At 39.2% G+C, this 17,403-nt stretch overlaps 1 protein-coding gene across 5 annotated transcripts in view; it reads left to right on the plus strand.

The window, feature by feature from the left end:
• LOC148867861 (Transducin family protein / WD-40 repeat family protein) overlaps positions 1–17,403 on the plus strand; it is a 42,197-nt gene that overhangs the window by 12,193 nt on the left and 12,601 nt on the right. For 3 of the 5 annotated variants that reach the window (XR_016110930.1, XM_088981669.1, XM_088981672.1), the window contains 4 exons: positions 3,169–3,251; positions 12,432–12,644; positions 13,471–13,839; positions 14,595–14,766. Coding sequence is in view for 4 of the 5 variants with exons in the window: in XM_088981669.1 (XP_088837795.1) it covers positions 3,169–3,251; positions 12,432–12,644; positions 13,471–13,839; positions 14,595–14,766 (837 nt within the window). In the remaining variant the exon portion in view is untranslated. The remainder of the gene's footprint in view (positions 1–3,168; positions 3,252–12,431; positions 12,645–13,470; positions 13,840–14,594; positions 14,767–17,403) is intronic. The other 2 variants (XM_088981670.1, XM_088981671.1) reach the window with 2 other exon arrangements.

Below are 17,403 nucleotides of genomic sequence, written 5' to 3' on the forward strand. Positions count from 1 at the left end.
TCACTTAGTTTAAGTAAAATGGTGGTCCCACATGTAAACTCTATCCAAATAGCGCCTAATCATGCTGGCCTGCAAAATTTTAGAAGGTATCAATTATGGTTACAGGAACCTCATTGGAGACCTTTTGGAGATCCTCCAATCTTTACATTTTGTGCCCCACACAGGATCAACCATTAATCCCTGTCCTCACATTAATTCAAACTTCAGTTTGATGGTAGCTGCATGGGGATACCAAGTTCCATAAGTGCAGCAGGTATTGGTGGAATCATCTTCAAGTTAGAAGGTGAAATCGTTGAGCTTACAGTGAGCCAATAGGACATGCTGATTTACAGAAGCAGTTCTGCCTGTGGGTATCCAAATGACTTCCTTCTAGTTAAGGAGACTCAAGAAATGTTATTTTATGGTTTCGATGTTCAGGCAATGGTCCTTGGAATGATCTTATTTTCACAGTGGAATTAGAAAAATCTCTACAAGCTGAATAGCTAGATTAGATGGATTGCAAGGGAATTAAATTATATGGCCAATGGATCAACTGAGGCAGGTAAGGAAGGGCATATTTGTAAAGCAGAAACACTTTGACCATGTAAATTTTGTTTGGGCTGTATTTTTTTTTTTCTTTTTTTCCTTTTGTCTTGACTGTACATCCTCTCATGTATGTTCCTTTTCCCTTGGTTTTAAATGAAATTTACTCTTAAAAAAAAAGTAATACTCTTCATGCTATACCTAGTAAAGTGTTGAACAAAATGATGCAACTGGATTGGAGGTAAATGTGCATTTCCCTCCATTTTTCTTAAAAATAAATTGAGCTATAATTTTGAACAAGGAAACCTTTTCCATGTTAACTGAGTGTTGATACATGTTGATTTGCACAGCTGTAAATAGGTGATAAATTATTAGTAAACATGTTGCTTTCTGTTGTTGCCAATGAAGAAAGAAGCTGTTGGTAATGACCATATTATGTTTTGCATACATATAATTACCCATAGTGGAATTTTGGTTGTTGCTCAGTGTTTGTTGGGTGAGTTTGGATCTGCTGACCACAACACATTGCTGGCCATGTTCACCCAGCCACACATTGGGAACATCTCTTGTACTTTATATCACTGATATTCCCAATGTGTGGCTGGGTGAACGTGGCCAGAAGATCTGGACTCTTGTTGGGTAAGGTGGGTCCTTTTGTGTTATTTATCAAAGAAAAAGATGGGTCCTTTTGTGTAGAGTGGGGTAGGTGGTATGCGCCTTCTACTGCTCTGCAGCACTTTTTTTTTCTTGGGGTGGGGGGTGTTGGGTGGTTGAATCTTTTGTATATCCTTGAATTATAGGTCTTTCTTTGGGTGGACGAATTAAGGGGTCTTTTTATCTTTTTCCTTGCCCCTGTACCCAGTGTATATTTACCCTTTCTTTATAGTTTGTTTAATGTTACTCTTTAGTGGTAATGAATTGGCAGTTTCCTCTATGCTTTGGAGTTATGACTGACATTAACTACAGGGGGCTCTGTGGCAGTCAACTGAAACTTTATTCTAAATGCAACTCCATGCAACTCCAATGTTTTACAACAACTTTCGTTGTGCTTTAGTGCAAGATGGGCTTGGAATTTTTTTGTGATGAGGATGGTTGTGACCTGTTCTGATGCTGGACACCTGGACCAGTTGCTTTTTAAATTTTAGGGCCTGTTTGTTTTTTGGATTTTGAGAGGGGGAAAGTTGGTCAATGAGATTTTGGTTCCCATTGACCAAGATACCTATGTTCTTTTTCAGATTTATGTGGGGTTCATGGAAAATTTATTTTCCCTGGGTATCACGTACTTGGGTAAGTGATACCCATCTCCTAGGTGGGTAAGTAACTTTCCCACCTAGGGGAAAGTTGCCAACACTTGGATGGGACAAAATTGCCCCTTTTAATAATGGCTTTTTATGGCTAAAATGGTCATTGTCTTATTTAATTGGGAAATAAAAGAACATGGGTAAATGCACTCACCCGGGTAAGTATTTCCGGGAAACACTTACCCAAGTAAGTGCATTTACCTGGGTAAGTAACTTCCTGAAAAGCAAACAGGGCCTTAATGGCCAAATAGAAGTGCTATTACCTGTGATACAGCCATACAGGTTGTTTACACTGGATACATTTGTGTAGTAGATAGAGGATATGATCTTCAAGGGGCTATTACTTTGTGTAATGGTAAAGCCTCAGACTGGCAAGTGTGGAGAATGTGGGTTTGAGTCTGAGAGGCCATTTTGTGCAAAAAAATGCCAAAGGTTAGGACTATATCCAGTCTACCCCTCCCATGACTCCAGATAGCTAGGACCAACATTGGGATTGGGTAATGGCCTTCTCTATAGAGGACAAGATCTTCATATTATGAGCTGGTGTTAATCCAATTTCCACCATTTTGAGAGGCATGGATTACCATACAAGTTGAGGGGTTATCGCAGGTGCAGAATTTCAAATACACCCTTACTGATTTACATCTAGTGCTGTCAATTGGTTGGGTCTAGTCTGGGTTAGGTAGACCTCGGCCTGGCCTAATAAGTAAATGTGCAAAACCTGTTCCGGTAATTGGGACTATTGGATCTGTTAGAGAATAAAAACCTATTCAGGGACCTAACAACTTAAGCTTTTAGGTTGAAAGATTCCTTGAGAGGATCTCACCCAATAAGACCTAATTATAATTGTCTGCTATGCTTTTAACCTCTAGTTTGACAACAAACCTACTTATTTGTTAAAATGACACATTTGAACATCAGGATATGATAATATTACAAGTATATCATGGGAAAATGTTTATGCTTTATGGTGAAAGAGAAAAATAAGTATATAACATATATATATATATATATATATATATATATATATATATAATAAGTATAATATAATACTTGTATGTATCTATGTTGGTTTGGAACAGCCAAAACGGATTCCAACCCTATCATAATTGGAACGCATAATACCGACCCAGATCCTATATAAGTGGATCAGTTCAATTGGGGCCTGTCTGGTCTGCTCAGCCCATTGACAAACCTATTTACATCATTCTTCCAAAGATGATTTCAGAATTAATGCATAATTTTCTGCTATTTCATGCCTTAAGTTCTGTCATTTGTTTACTTTGTCACAGATGGATACCTTCTTCTGAAAATGACTTGTCTTTTCATATGATGTCCCTTTTAGTTAATTGTCACTGCTGGTGAGGATTGTAGCTGCCACGTGTGGGGAATAGATGGGAGCCAACTTAAGGTGATCAAGGAACATACGTAAGTTGTGAATCGAAGTTCCATGTTGTTTAAATTCAGGAAATTTGCTGTCTTTGCTGCTCACATAACTTTTGTTCCATAAGTATGGCACTTAATGGTTGAACTCTGTCTGGTAATGACTATTTTTATTCTAGAGGGGTATGCGTACATGGCATGACATATACTGCATACCCATGTGGTTCTACTAATCATTCTAGAAAACCTTGTCTGTCCTGTTCTTTATATCTGTTAACCACTTATACTGTAGACCTTTGAAACATCGATGCTCAAATATGTATTACTGATTCTTATTATTACTTTATATTCTACATCCATTTGAAAGAGTGCAAATGTGTAGGAGTTGGAAACTGGTCTATCAAAATGCCACTGTTCTGTCTATTTTGCACAATTATGTCATTCACATGTGGCATTTTCTCATAAGTTGAAATTTCAGATACAGATGCACTATTCTAGGTCTTGTGGGACTCATGTAATTGACAATCCAGCCTGGAAGATAAACATGGTATAATATTGCAAAAGTTCTACATACATGCAGTAATTGCCGAGTAGAGTTTGAGCAATCTAATGGATGAGCTTGTCATGGAAAAGAATACTCTGGTTTTTCAATCTTATATTCCAAATTCTATAGCATAGCAACCACACAAGATTGGGATAGGGGATATGCTAGTTGATTGGATTGGCTTGGAACAATAAGAATGTATTCTGTTGCTCTTGCAGGTTGGAACTTTATTCAGCTTGAGAACAGTCTTGAAATCTGGTTGAGCTGTAGTATTGGAAGATGGGAAGGAAATGTCTAGACTTATTAGAGGCTTGATTGGTTGGTAGGTTTATATAATCTCTCCTGGAAAAGAGAGGTTGCTGAATAGGCAACAAAGGAATGACAAGCCTCTCAACCAGTAGAGGTTAGACTGCTGGTAGGGTATTTTTCTCTGTGTTCTTCCAAAAGAGAGGAAGCAGAAATTATTCTGCAATTGGAATCATTAGTCGTTTTCAATCCTGAGCTTTGACTAGATTGATAGAATTCTTTGGTGGTTAGTTTGTGTTATGTGTATTCCAATTGATGCCTGGAGTTTGCCTACTGTTAGAAGTTTAATCTGTTATTCTGTCTTTTATTTATGCTTTGTATTGGATTTATAGGGGCAAAGTTGTCTATTCAGTTTTGTTTCTTGGTGGGGGAATTGTTTTTTATTCAATTTATTACTTAAGTAGGGGGTGTCATTGTAACTTTTTTCTATTAAGAAATTATTTTATCAAAAGGCTTGGCAGATTGGCTATTTATTCTGAGAGGGTACAGCCATATAGAATTTTTTTGCATTTGAGCAGTACTATTCTGAGATGATGGGTTTATATGAAAAGCTTAATATCTATCAGCCAATTACTTCTGATACATAAATTTTTTGCATTTGGCACTGCATGGGGTAAATTTATCTTTAATTGGATCAGAGAAATATTACTTTGCAAATTTTGCAGGTCAACTGTACAAGATGAGGGTCATTAGTGAAGGAGATATTTGCTTATTAAAAACCACTCACAAGTTCAACACCATATCCAAGTATAAAGTGAGGGAGATTATAGAGACCATTGATAAGAATCTGGTTTTGGTAGAAACCCAAAAGGTAGAAGATGATGGAGTGGAAGGGAGGTAGTTTGGTTTTTCGATTCAAAAAATAAAGACATGAGTCGAAGGGGTAAAGAATCTGGTTCAGAATAGTAGGGTCCGCATGTTTGAATTGGAACCGTTTTATGAATAAATAAAGGGGTATAAAGGACTTGGAAAATGAAAATTGGAGGTCCAACAGATTTATTTGATGGACCTGGTGGAGTTTAATTTTCCAATGCCCTCTTGATATGAGAATCAGGAAATTAAGAAGGAACTCTGGTTTTAGAGGGGCTGAAGGACAATTTGGGATTATAAATGGGGAAGTTAGACTTGCTAATAAGGGATTAAAGGGTGTGAATTATGATGGACATCATATGGCTAAATGTTGGTATTTTATTATCTTTGTGAGTCTGAAAAGTTGAAGAGGACAAGTTTGGATTCTTTTAATTTTTTTTTTGAGGATGGTGAGGGTGTTGAATTTTGGCTGGAATTGAAAGGGGTTCATGGAAGTTTTGGGGTTACCTTGGTATTTAGGGAATTTTAATGTGATAAGAAGGCTTGGCAAGATGAAAGGATGTCAAGATAAAGAATTCACAGCTGAAGGGGTCTAATTTTCTTGGTTCAGCACGTGGCTTTTCAGACATCAGCTAAGGGAAATCTCAAGCTTAGCAAGGGAGATTGGGGTGAGGTTTATTTGGGCAAGAAGATCAGATAATGGTATGGCTGATGCTTTAGCAAAGCAAGGAGTCAATAGGCAAGAGTTGTTTTGGGCCTGTTTATGAGACAGTTTGTATCAAAGGGTTCTCCATCTGGCCCTTGGATGGTGGCAGTTGTAATTTTTATCCATTATATTAATGAAAGTTACCGCTTCCCATAAAAAAATGCTGAAGAGATTGGATGGTCCTCAAATTCATGCAAAGAGAGTCAACCAGATACAATCCAGGATCTTTTGATGAGTGCAGTGGTGAATTGAAGCATGTTTAGTTGTATGGATGTTCAGTTATTAGTTTGTAGAGTTCTTGTTGTTTACTTTTTTCCTTCTTTGGTTCTTGTTGGTGAAATCTCTTCACTTGGTCTTATAATTCCTTTTTTCCTTCAGTGAAAAGTTTCCCTATTATATAAAATAATTCTTGTTGCCATGCATGACGTCCCTATATGTAGCATATACTGTTTATTAGTTCTAGTATTCTTTTTTCTTTTGTCATCTAGTACAGCTGGCAGTGTCACCTTACCAAATGGTGAAATATTCTAGGGAACAACCATGTAATAGATCTATTACAAAAATATTACTATATATATATATTTAACGATGGGAAATTTGGAAAGCCAAGTGCCAGAACATCATATGGAGGCATCACTGCTTATGTGGCCTCTAGAAGTCACAACTACCAAGTGTTGACATCTTTTGTTGAAATCAGTTTAGAGCATCATAAGCATGTTCTGAGGACTGCCATGCCATGGTACTATGTTCTGCATGGCTAGAACATTAGAAACTTTTGTTTTCCAACTGTCATGGTAACACTGATATGGGACTGTGGATGATAGATTTAGATGTAGTAGAAGATCAAGACTGTAATCAGTCTTGAATCCTAATAGGTTTTAGGTTTACAAAACAGAAGAAAAGTGAGAGAAAGGAGAAGGAATAGAAGAGAAACAGGAGAACACAAGGGATTGAAAGGAGGGACATATTCTAACAGATCTGCCGCCGCTACTCTCTTATTATTTATAGGTTATGTTCAGTATATAATGGAAAGGACACATCTGCCCTTAGTACTTACATGATAAATAAAGTAAATAAAAACTGAATAAATAACAACTGAATTAACAAACTGACTCAAACTGACACTACTATAACTGAAACAAATAACTACACATGCTGTCCTACAAACACAGTGGGGACCACTGCTGTGGGGCCCACATCAGTGTTCCCTACACTCCCCCTCAAGTTGGGAGTAGATATCTATCATTCCCAACTTGGATAGGTCTGTCTCTAACTTCTTCCTTGGTACAACCTTGGTGAGGATATCCGCGAGCTGCATATTAGATGTGATATACGGAAGACACTTCTTGTGATGTGACCCTCTCTCGCACAAAATGTTGATCAACTTCGATATGTTTAGTTCTGTCATGCTGCACTGGGTTGTGGGCTATATTAATAGCTGCCTGATGATCACAATACAACATTAAGGGCTTTTCATAGTCAATACCCAACTCTTCAAGTAGTGACCTCAGCCATAAGATTTCAGCCACTCCGTTAGCCATTGACCTGTATTCCGCTTAAGCACTGGAGCGGGAAACAACACTCTGCTTCTTACTCCTCCAAGAGACAAGGTTACCTCCCACAAGGGCACAATATCCAGAGGTAGACTTTCTGTCATCAACACTCCCAGCCCAATCGGCATCTGTATAGACTTCTACCCTCATGTGATTATTGTTCTTGAGCAATATACCTCTACCCGAGCATCTCTTCAAGTATGCTAATATTCTCTCTACCGAAAGAAGATGAGAAGTTCTAGGGGAGTGCATGTACTGGCTAACAACACTAACTGCATAGCTGATATCTGGCCGAGTGAGGCAGAGATATAGGAGCTTTCCAACCAACCGTTGGAACATAACTTTGTCTTCAAGAGGCTCCCCGCCCTCTGCACTAATCTTGTGATTTTGTTCGATGGATGTATCGGCCGGATTAACACCCAACTTTCCAGTTTTCGCCAACAGATCTAGAACATATTTTCTCTGAGAGATAAAAATCCTCTGCTTGGATCTAGCAACCTCAATACCCAAAAAGTACCGTAGTGCACCAAGATCTTTCACCTCAAACCTTTGATGAAGGAGCTGTTTGAGGGACTCAATCTCATGGCTGTCATTTCCTGTCACCACAATATCATCAACATATACTGCAAGTAGTGTCAGAGAGGACTCCACCCTCTTGATGAATAGTGTATGATCTGATTGGGCCTGTACATAACCAAACTTTCCAAGGGCTAATCTGAACCAATCAAACTAGGTTCTAGGTGACTGCTTCAAACCATACGATGCCTTATTCAGTTGGCAAACCTTCTTACCTGTCTCCGTATCATATAATCCAGGAGGCAACTGCATGTAGACCTCTTCCTGTAAGTCTCCATTCAGAAAGACATTTTTAACATCCATCTGAAACAAGGGCCAAGAATGATTTGCTGCAAGGGATAACAAAAATCGAATGGTGGTCATCTTGGCTATTGGGGCAAAGGTCTCCAAGTAGTCTATACTATAAGTCTGAGTGAACCCATTTGCAACCAGCCGGGCTTTGTACCTTTCAATAGAGCCATCGACATTATGCTTCACAGTGAACACCCATCTGCATCCCACCGATTTCTTTCCTTTTGGTGGGTCAACCAGTGCCCAAGTATCATTATTCTTCAACGGGGCATCCATTCTGGAACTGATAAGGCTTCTTGCACTGTTCTTGGAATAGGGAAATCGACAATGGAAGTGAGATAGGACCGGCAAGATGGAGATAGATGATCATAGGATAAGAACTGTGAGATGTTGTGAGTTGTAGAAGTGGTGCAATGTCGTTTCCCTTTGCGAATGGCAATAGGGAGATCAAGGTCATCCACAAGAGGGGAAGTGGCAACAGTGGGAGGTGTCTCAGTAGACTTTGGATCTGGAGCCGCAAAAGGAACTGGAGCTGGCTGGGACTGTCGATGACTAGGATCAACCTGCTTGCATCGCCTGTGATAGACTCTCAACTCCGGCTCCCTCTGACCACCCTCACCACTACAACCTTCATTACCCAGTGGAATAGGTAAAGGAACAACCCCACTCAAAACAGCCCCACTTCCACCAGCCCCACTTCCACTCTCACTGCTCTCCCCCTGAGGAGAAACCCTAGGATAATAGGGTGTCTCCTCAAAGAAGGTGACATCCATGGAGACAAACCTTTTCCCTAAAACCGGATCATAGCAACGATAACCCTTTTGAGTTTGTGCATAACCAAGGAAAATGCATTTGGAGGCCTTAGGTTCAAACTTGGAATGATGAGGCCCAAGAAGCTGAACGAAACAGGTACAACCAAAGGTTTTAAGGGGAACAATGAACAACTCCTCGTCTGGGTATAAAAGGGAAAAAGGGGTTTTCATATCAAGAACCCGGGAAGGAACTCGATTAATGAGCTAAACTGTCGTGAGGATAGCATCACCCCAGAAGCGAATAGGTACATTGGAGGTAAACATAATGCTTCTAGCCACCTTCAAGATATGCCTATTCTTCCTTTCGGCAACGCTGTTCTGCTGTGGTGTATAAGAGCAAGTGCTCCGGTGAATAACTCCATGGCTAAGAAGGTAGGAGGTCAATGGCTGAGCAAAGTATTCATTTGCATTATCAGATCTAAGGACTTTGATTTTGGCCCCAAACTGAGTAAGAATCATCTGATGGAAGTTTTGGGTCAGAGTAGGAACCTCATCCCAAGAACGCATAAGATAGATCCGAGAAAAGCAGGTATGGTCATCAACAAACAGTAGAAAATATCTGTACCCACCCATAGAAGAAATATGATATGGCCCCCAAACATTAGTATGCACAATATCAAAAGAGGAATTACTCCTTTTACTACTTAAAGAATAAGAGGTTCTACAATGTTTGGCAAAGTCACAACTCTCACACCTCAACTTTGATAACTCAACAAACTCAAATAAAGCAGGAAACAGACTCTTCAAAGACTTAAAAAGACAAATGACCTAATTGGTTATGCCAAAGCATAACCAAACTCACAGACTGGGAAACAAAAGACTTCTTATCCACTGACTCCTGACGAGAACTCTCTCCAAGCAGATAGATCCCGTTCGTCTCACGGCCAGTCCCAATCACCTTCCTCGTCTCCAAATCCTGAAAAACACATCGGTCAAGGAAAAAGGTTACTGAACAGTTCATGTGTTTGGTAATACTACTAACTGAAAGCATGTTAGTATCAAGCTTAGGAACATGCAAGACAGAAGATAAAGAGATAGTATCCGATAGCTTGATATCCCCCTTGCCCGAAATGGGAACAAGAGAGCCATCAACAATGGATATTCTATCTCGGCCAGAGGACAGGTGATAAGAAGTGAACAATGATGGCAAGCTAGTCATATGGTCGGATGCACCTGAATCTATTACCCAACAGTGGTCAGTATTACCTGGAGCTGAAGCATGGTAAACTGAGGCTCGAGTAACTAAATGTGCAAATGCAGATGTGGCAGGAGCTGATGGTGACTGAGATGGTTGAGCTGAACTCCCAACTTCCTTTTCCAACTGTATGAGGGCAGCCCGAACAGCAACTAAAGTCTCTAGGGATGTGCCTGATGAGGATGCTGAATTAGTGTTCACGGCCACATGAGCATTACCCTTCTTATTTCTTAGTTTTGCTAGGACCAAGTGAGGATGTAGCTTCCAACAAGTATCTTTTGTGTGCTTGGGTTTCTTGCAATGTTCACATGCCAGATCCCGTTTATCTTCCTTCTTTCGGTCCCTTTCTGGATCACCCCCTGGCTTAGGTTTAATAGCTATCAAGGCTGGGAAAGAGGGCTGAGCCTGCATCATGACTTTCCTCCTGGTCTCTTCACTATGCACCGGGGAGTATGCTTGAGAAAGGGTCACACTATCTCTTGTTAATATCTGTTGTCGCACAATGTCATATTCTGAATTCAATCCAGCAAGAAACTCAAATACCTTATTCGTCTCGACTTGTTTTGTGCGAGTCTGTGCATCTTTGGGATTCTCCCACTCAAGGGTCTCTAGATGGTCAATCTCATGCCACAAGGATTTCAAGGTAGAGAAGTAGACAGAAACTGGCTTCTCTCCTTGTTTAAGGCTGTTCACCTCACACTTCAGCTCATAGGCTCTGGCAACATTAAGGGGTTGGGAATAGGTTTCTTTCACAACATCCCATATCTCTTTGGCTGTCTTTGCCCACAAATAATTTTGGCTGATATGTGGCTGCATAGAATTACACAGCCATGCCATAACGAAATAGTTCTCTTGAACCCACTTGGTGTATGTTGGGTCCTCCTTGGAAGGTTCTTTCACATTTCCCAAGAGGTAACCCGGTTTTCCCCTTCCTTCAATAGCCATCATGGCTGATTGAGCCCACTCCAAGTAATTTGACCCATCAAATCTCATGGTTGTAATCTGAAACCCGGTTTCAGATACACTACCATAACTGTTGTTTCCAAAACTACTTTCTCCCTGACCCTTAAACTCCATCTTTCATCAAGAATCAGTGGCTACAAACTGTTAGAGCCACTATACCAGAAAATAGAGTAAAAACAAGCAGGTCTGAAATCTGATATGAAACCAACACAAATCTGATCTGATCTGATCCGAAATCTGATCTGAAACCAACCCAAATCTGATCTGAAATCAATCGCCTATCACAGTATATGCAAGAAATCAACTCAAATCTGATCTGAAATCAATCGGCATGCACAGTACCAGGCAACCTGTCAATCTGAGATGCTATTTTCTGAAATCACTACTGTGGGGCCCACTGCTGCGAGAGCAAAATTAGGGTTTCAACTGTAGGTCTGAAATAAGTGCTCAGCTGCACTCTCCAAGCAGTCCGCACAAGTGGGACTTGTCGTAGGGCAATATGAAACCCTAAAACTGATCACCTCTGAGAGGGGGGGTGTTTCGGCCCAACAGTCAAACCCTAGAAACAAACTTAAAAACAGTTCGGCCTCTCCTTCTAGATAGATCCAACCTATCTCGACTGATTGCAGTCTTTGAAACTCAATAAAAAAAAACTTACTTATGGATTTCGGTTTCCTGCCTTCCAAGGTTACCTGAACCCTAACCTTCGATGCTTCTTCCTGATTACCAACTCTCTGAAAGCCGCGACAAGTCTTCAACTGCTGCAAATCTCTCCTGGTAATCTCCAAGATTCAGCCACCGAATACTTCTTCATAAGCTTCCAGCCCTAGCTAGTCCTCATGTGGTCGGCTGGACTAGACACACATGAGAAGCCCTAGATAGGCTCTGATACCAAGTAGAAGATCAAGACTGTAATCAGTTTTGAATCCTAATAGGTTTTAGGTTTACAAAACAGAAGAAAAGTGAGAGAAAGGAGAAGGAATAGAAGAGAAACAGGAGAACACAAGGGATTGAAAGGAGGGACAGATTCTAACAGATCTGCCCCCGCCACTCTCTTATTATTTATAGGCTATGTTCAGTACATAATGGAAATGACACATCTGCCCTTAGTACTTACATGATAAATAAAGTAAATAAAAACTGAATTAACAAACTGACTCAAACTGACACTACTATAACTGAAACAAATAACTACACATGCTGTCCTACGAACACAGTGGGGACCACTGCTGTGGGGCCCACATCAGTGTTCCCTACAGATGTTAAGGTATGGGTGACTTTGTTGCTCAATCCCCAAGTTTCAGCATGATGGGGAAAGCTATATTGTTAGTAATATATTTGAATAGTTCTGATATTTTAGCTTTCTAAAATCAATCAAAAATTTATTTTAGTTTTTCAAAATTTAATTCTTAAATGCTATAGAACATCTTGCTTACTTGATATGTTGTTATCTTTTTGAAATTGTACAGAGGAAGGGGCATATGGCGATGTTTGTATGATGAAGACTCTTCTCTGCTCGTTACTGCTGGCTTTGATTCTGCAATCAAAGTACACCAGGTTCATACTTCCTTGTCCAGGAGCTCAGTGGAACAGACATGGAAAGTCAAGGAGTTTAGAGACATGACCAATGTCTTTACTATTTGTACCCCAAAATTGTCGGAAAAGCTTGGACTCATGGACAGGTAATTCTGTTCTAAAGCTGTCCATTTTTTTTTCTGGTACAAAAATTTTATTTTAATTTCTGAAGTGAAAAAAAGACTATTGTGTTCATTTTTAGAGGATATATTGGCTCCATATTCGTTTAGAGGGATGAAAATCCATGCTACCCATTTCACAGAAACATTAATCTATCAGATGATAAAAAGGGGTTGCCAGATGATTATGATTGCTTTTTTATAGGGAACAAGATTTCATTAAAATTTAAAACAAGATGTAAACAAGAAAACAAAAGTAAGAGAGAAATGAAAAGAAGCTATAGGTTCTCACAAATAAATAAATAAATAAAAACTAGGTTCCCAGGACTAGAATGAACCCCTATACAAAAAGAAAGCCCAACTGCTAAATGCTGGATCATATATTCTCCCAATCGCTTGACACATACGAAGCCAAAAAAAGGAATGAATCACCCCAAGAACATTACCTGCAGCTGCTACCACCCGATATCTAACCAAACCAAGGCCACCTGCCACCCCATCTCAATGCCAACAAAATAGAAGGATGATCATAGCAATTTTTTGTCTTTCTGTGCTCATACTAGGGCAATCTCCAGAAACAACGCATTGCACCCTAACTGGAGTGTAGTGTAGGATCATTCATTTGGATATATTACTTGGTTATAGCATTGTACTTTACCTTCAAAAGGGTTTAAAAAAATGCTGGGATATCTCAGAGATGTGCAATTTAATTTTAACCAATAGAAACTTTAATTTGGTTTCCTTGAACTATGATGCACACAACACAGTTTCTTGAAGGTTTCATTGTTAACCACTGATTCTGTTTTATGGCTAGTACTTGTCACAGCAAAAGTGAATATGTACGTTGCTTGCGATTCACACGAGAGGATACCCTTTATATTGCCACTAACCATGGACTTTTGTACCATGTTAATATATCTGACCCTGGAGATGTAAAATGGACTGAGCTTGTCCGAGTCTCTGAAGAAGTTCCAATTGTCTGTATGGATTTATTATCTATAAGCTCATCAGATTTCTCAAGAGATGATGAGGATTGGATTGCAGTTGGTGATGGTAAAGGAAATGCGACAGTTGTTAGGGTTTCTGATGGTGTATGCACTGATAGTGGCCCATCCTTTACATGGACAGCAGGATTAGAGAGACAACTCTTGGGAATTTATTGGTGCAAGTCATTGGGGTGTAGGTAATAAAATTTCATACTCCCTGTTTATGGGCATATCTGAATCACTCATTGGGTATAGACCATAAGGATGGTTTATCAATGTCCTCGTGGTACAGGTGGACTAGGACCTATTGTGCATGCCCTGCCAACTTGGGGATGTTAGAAAAAGGAAGTTGGCTTAATTGATGGCTATTGTTTGGTAGCTATCCAATTCCAATCTAGAACTTCTGTAAATAGTGCTTCACAATTTACTGTTAAATTTATTCCTGTCCAGAAGCATTAGGTGGCTATGGACCTTATGGCCATCCAATTGTTTCACTTGGCATTGAAAATCTTCATGGGATCCCTCAAACATTCTGTCAATTGATTTCATGTTGCTACCTCCTTCTCATACCATAAGAAGGTAGGTATGGCATTGCAAGAGATATGATTGATGTCATTTGTGTATGTCCTACATGTGGTCATGCCTTTTTATTGTGTATATTTGAGCCAAAGTCATATTGAACTCGTAATAATCCCTGGTTTTTAGACCCCTTACGTGTTTTGGTCTTGTCCTTTTTCCTTTGATGTCTTGAGGCAGTATTGTTTTGAACTTGGGTGTCCTTCGTATTTTCCTAATAACCCCTAATGATGGGTCCTTCTGTGCATGTGGACAACGTTTTCTATCATTCCAAAGGCAGGCACATTCTTTATTGTATACTTGAGAGGTATCTAAACATTTCCTTTTATGGTGGGCTATTATCTTTTCATTAATCTCTAGTGTTTCTATTATGCAGCCATATTTTCACTGCTGATCCTAGAGGGATTTTGAAACTGTGGAGAATCTTTGATCCCTTGCAATCTTGTACTAATAGATCTATACAGAATTATGAAGCATCTCTGGTTGCAGAATTCACATCATGTTTCGGGGCACGCATAATGTGCTTGGATGCATCATTTGATGAGGAGGTAATTGTGTTTCATCTTCCCTTCTTTGGTTTACTTTCTCTTGAATTAGCCTGCTCATTTCTATGTTGAATTCAATCATACGGAGTTAAGATGGGCTTTGGTTTACTTCATTTGTAGTCAAGTGAACATGGTAGGACTTAGTAAAATGAATTGCAACATGATGTTAGCCATTATTGTTTGCTAAAGTAGTTATAAACTTATAATTTCTCCTTATTTTGCAATAAATTCCTTCACCTCTTTCACAAAAACATAATAAATTCTGACTTTTATTTTTCAAGAGGAAGATATTTCTGTGGAGAGAGAAAAGAAGAAATAAAAACACCTGCCTTCCCTCTTATTCTTTTGGAATGAATAATAAAAAGATGTCAAATTACATAGGAAAAGTATATCTAAAACCATTGGCCTTAAGATCTATGAATCCTGATAACAATGTTGTAAGACTGGAACCAGACCGGATGGCTGAACCGTGAAAGTTGGAAAGTGGTTTCGGTTCCAGTTTTTCAAATTTCTGAAAAAAATGGCTGAATCACCAGAAACCCACGAGAACCATTGAAAACTAGCCAGGTTTTAACAACCCGTCCAGTTTTCAACAACGGACCTGGGTCACTGATTTATTACACAGCAAAGGGGTGGAGCTATATGCATTTGAGTGGGGTGGATTGACCCCACTGAAGTTAAAAAAAAGCTGGTTTTCAGCGACGGGCCTGGGTCACTGATTTATTACAAAGCACAATGGCAAAGCTATATGCATTTGAGTGGGGTGGATTGACCCCACTGAAGTTCAAAAAGAAGCATTAAATTATTGTATAATGTCAGGCTTTTCAGCCCACTTTTCCATATTGACCCTCATAAAGTTAAATGAAAATATAAGTGTGGGGTCAATTTAGGCATTTTATTGGACTTTAGACTAATTGATTTTTAGACTATGTATATAAAAGAACCTGTTTGGGAGAGCTTCTACAGTGATTGAGCTGTGTTGACAGAGCCACTTCCAAGAAGCTACCTACTATTAGCTTCACTGGGAAGTTGCCCATGAAGCCTATTTTTGGCTTTCCAGATTTTTTCCAAACAAGGTTTCATGACTTATAGGTTTCTAGGTTTTTGATAAAAAAAAGGTTTCTTGGCTGAAACATTGCCAGAAGTCGCTGCGTTAAAACCCTCCAAACACGCACAAAGGCCTCCATGATCTACGATTTGGGTGATTAATAATGCAAAAAAAAAAATAGTACTTTTTGACATTTATAAAACTTTAAGTTATTTATGACCCCACTAGAAAAATTCCTGGCTACATCATTGACAAATCATAAATTCGAAATGGTGAAATTGAGTTTGTGACCTCTCCCTTGCATAGATTAACACGATACCATTTATCCATTATAGCATTTTCACCTATTTTTGTCTCTTTAATATCTATATTAATCAAATATCTATATAAGTCTTTGAAATTTGAATAAAGTGTGAGTTAAAAGACTTGAACCCCAGAAACTTGTATCGAGAACGAAGACAAAAACCATCTGACGACAACTTATACATATATCATGTTTTCTTTCTAGAAGAGAGAGAGGAGAGAGAGGAGAGGAGAGAAGAGAGAAAAGAAGAGAAGAGGAGAGGAAGAAAAGTGTTTGAGAGTCAAGAGGTTGGGCTGGCGATGCCTAGATTTCTATTTATATTAGCATGATGTAAAATAAAAGAAAAGAGAGATTACAAATATGCTGGTAGCACACCCTAATAATAAGAACTTAAAACAAAGAAGAGGATAACAGCACTCTAACAGCAGAAATAAAAACTAAGTCTAACAACATTCCCCCTCAGGTTGGGCTGAATATATCTATCATGTCCAACTTATCACACAACTCATTATGCTGCAAGTATGGAAGCCCTTTTGTGAGAATATCGGCTAGTTGCTCCTTGGAGTTGACATAAGGAGTACAAATTTCTCCCTTTTCCAATTTTTCTCTTATGAAGTGTTTATCCACTTCAATGTGCTTTGTCCTATCATGTAGGACAGGATTGCTAACAATATTTATAGCTGCCTTATTGTCACAATAAAGAGACCATAGGATTGTGAACTGTAACCCCAAGTTCCCCTAGAAGATTCCTCACCCAAAGTACTTCAGCCACCTCATGTGCCATAGCCCTATACTCCGCTTCAGCACTTGACCTTGCAACTACACTTTGTTTTTTATTTCTCCAGGTCACTAGATTTCCTCCCACAAATGTGTAGTACCCACTTGTGGACTTTCTATCATCCACAAGACTTGTCCAATCAGCATTTGTATAGACTTCCACCTTCAGATGATTATGTTTGTTGAATAGCAAACCTATTCTTGGATACTTCTTCAAATACCTGAGAATCCTCTTTGTTGCCTTCATGTGTGGTCTCTTAGGGGAATGCATGAATTGGCTCAGGACCCCAACTAAATAAGAAAAATTTGGACGTGTCATGGACAAATAAAGCAACCTTCCCACTAACGTTTGAAATTGTTTCGCATCTTCTAGAGGTTCACCATCACAATCACTCAGTTTATGATCAATGTCCATAGGAGTGTCTGTTGGCTTTGCACCTAACTTGCCTGCGTCTTGTAACAGATCAAGGATATGCTTCCTTTGAGAAATGAAAATGTCTCTTTTTGAGCG

Source organism: Nelumbo lutea, chromosome 3 (assembly GCF_056320005.1).
Source record: "Nelumbo lutea isolate HS-2025 chromosome 3, American lotus-T2T, whole genome shotgun sequence".
Lineage (NCBI taxonomy): Eukaryota > Viridiplantae > Streptophyta > Magnoliopsida > Proteales > Nelumbonaceae > Nelumbo > Nelumbo lutea.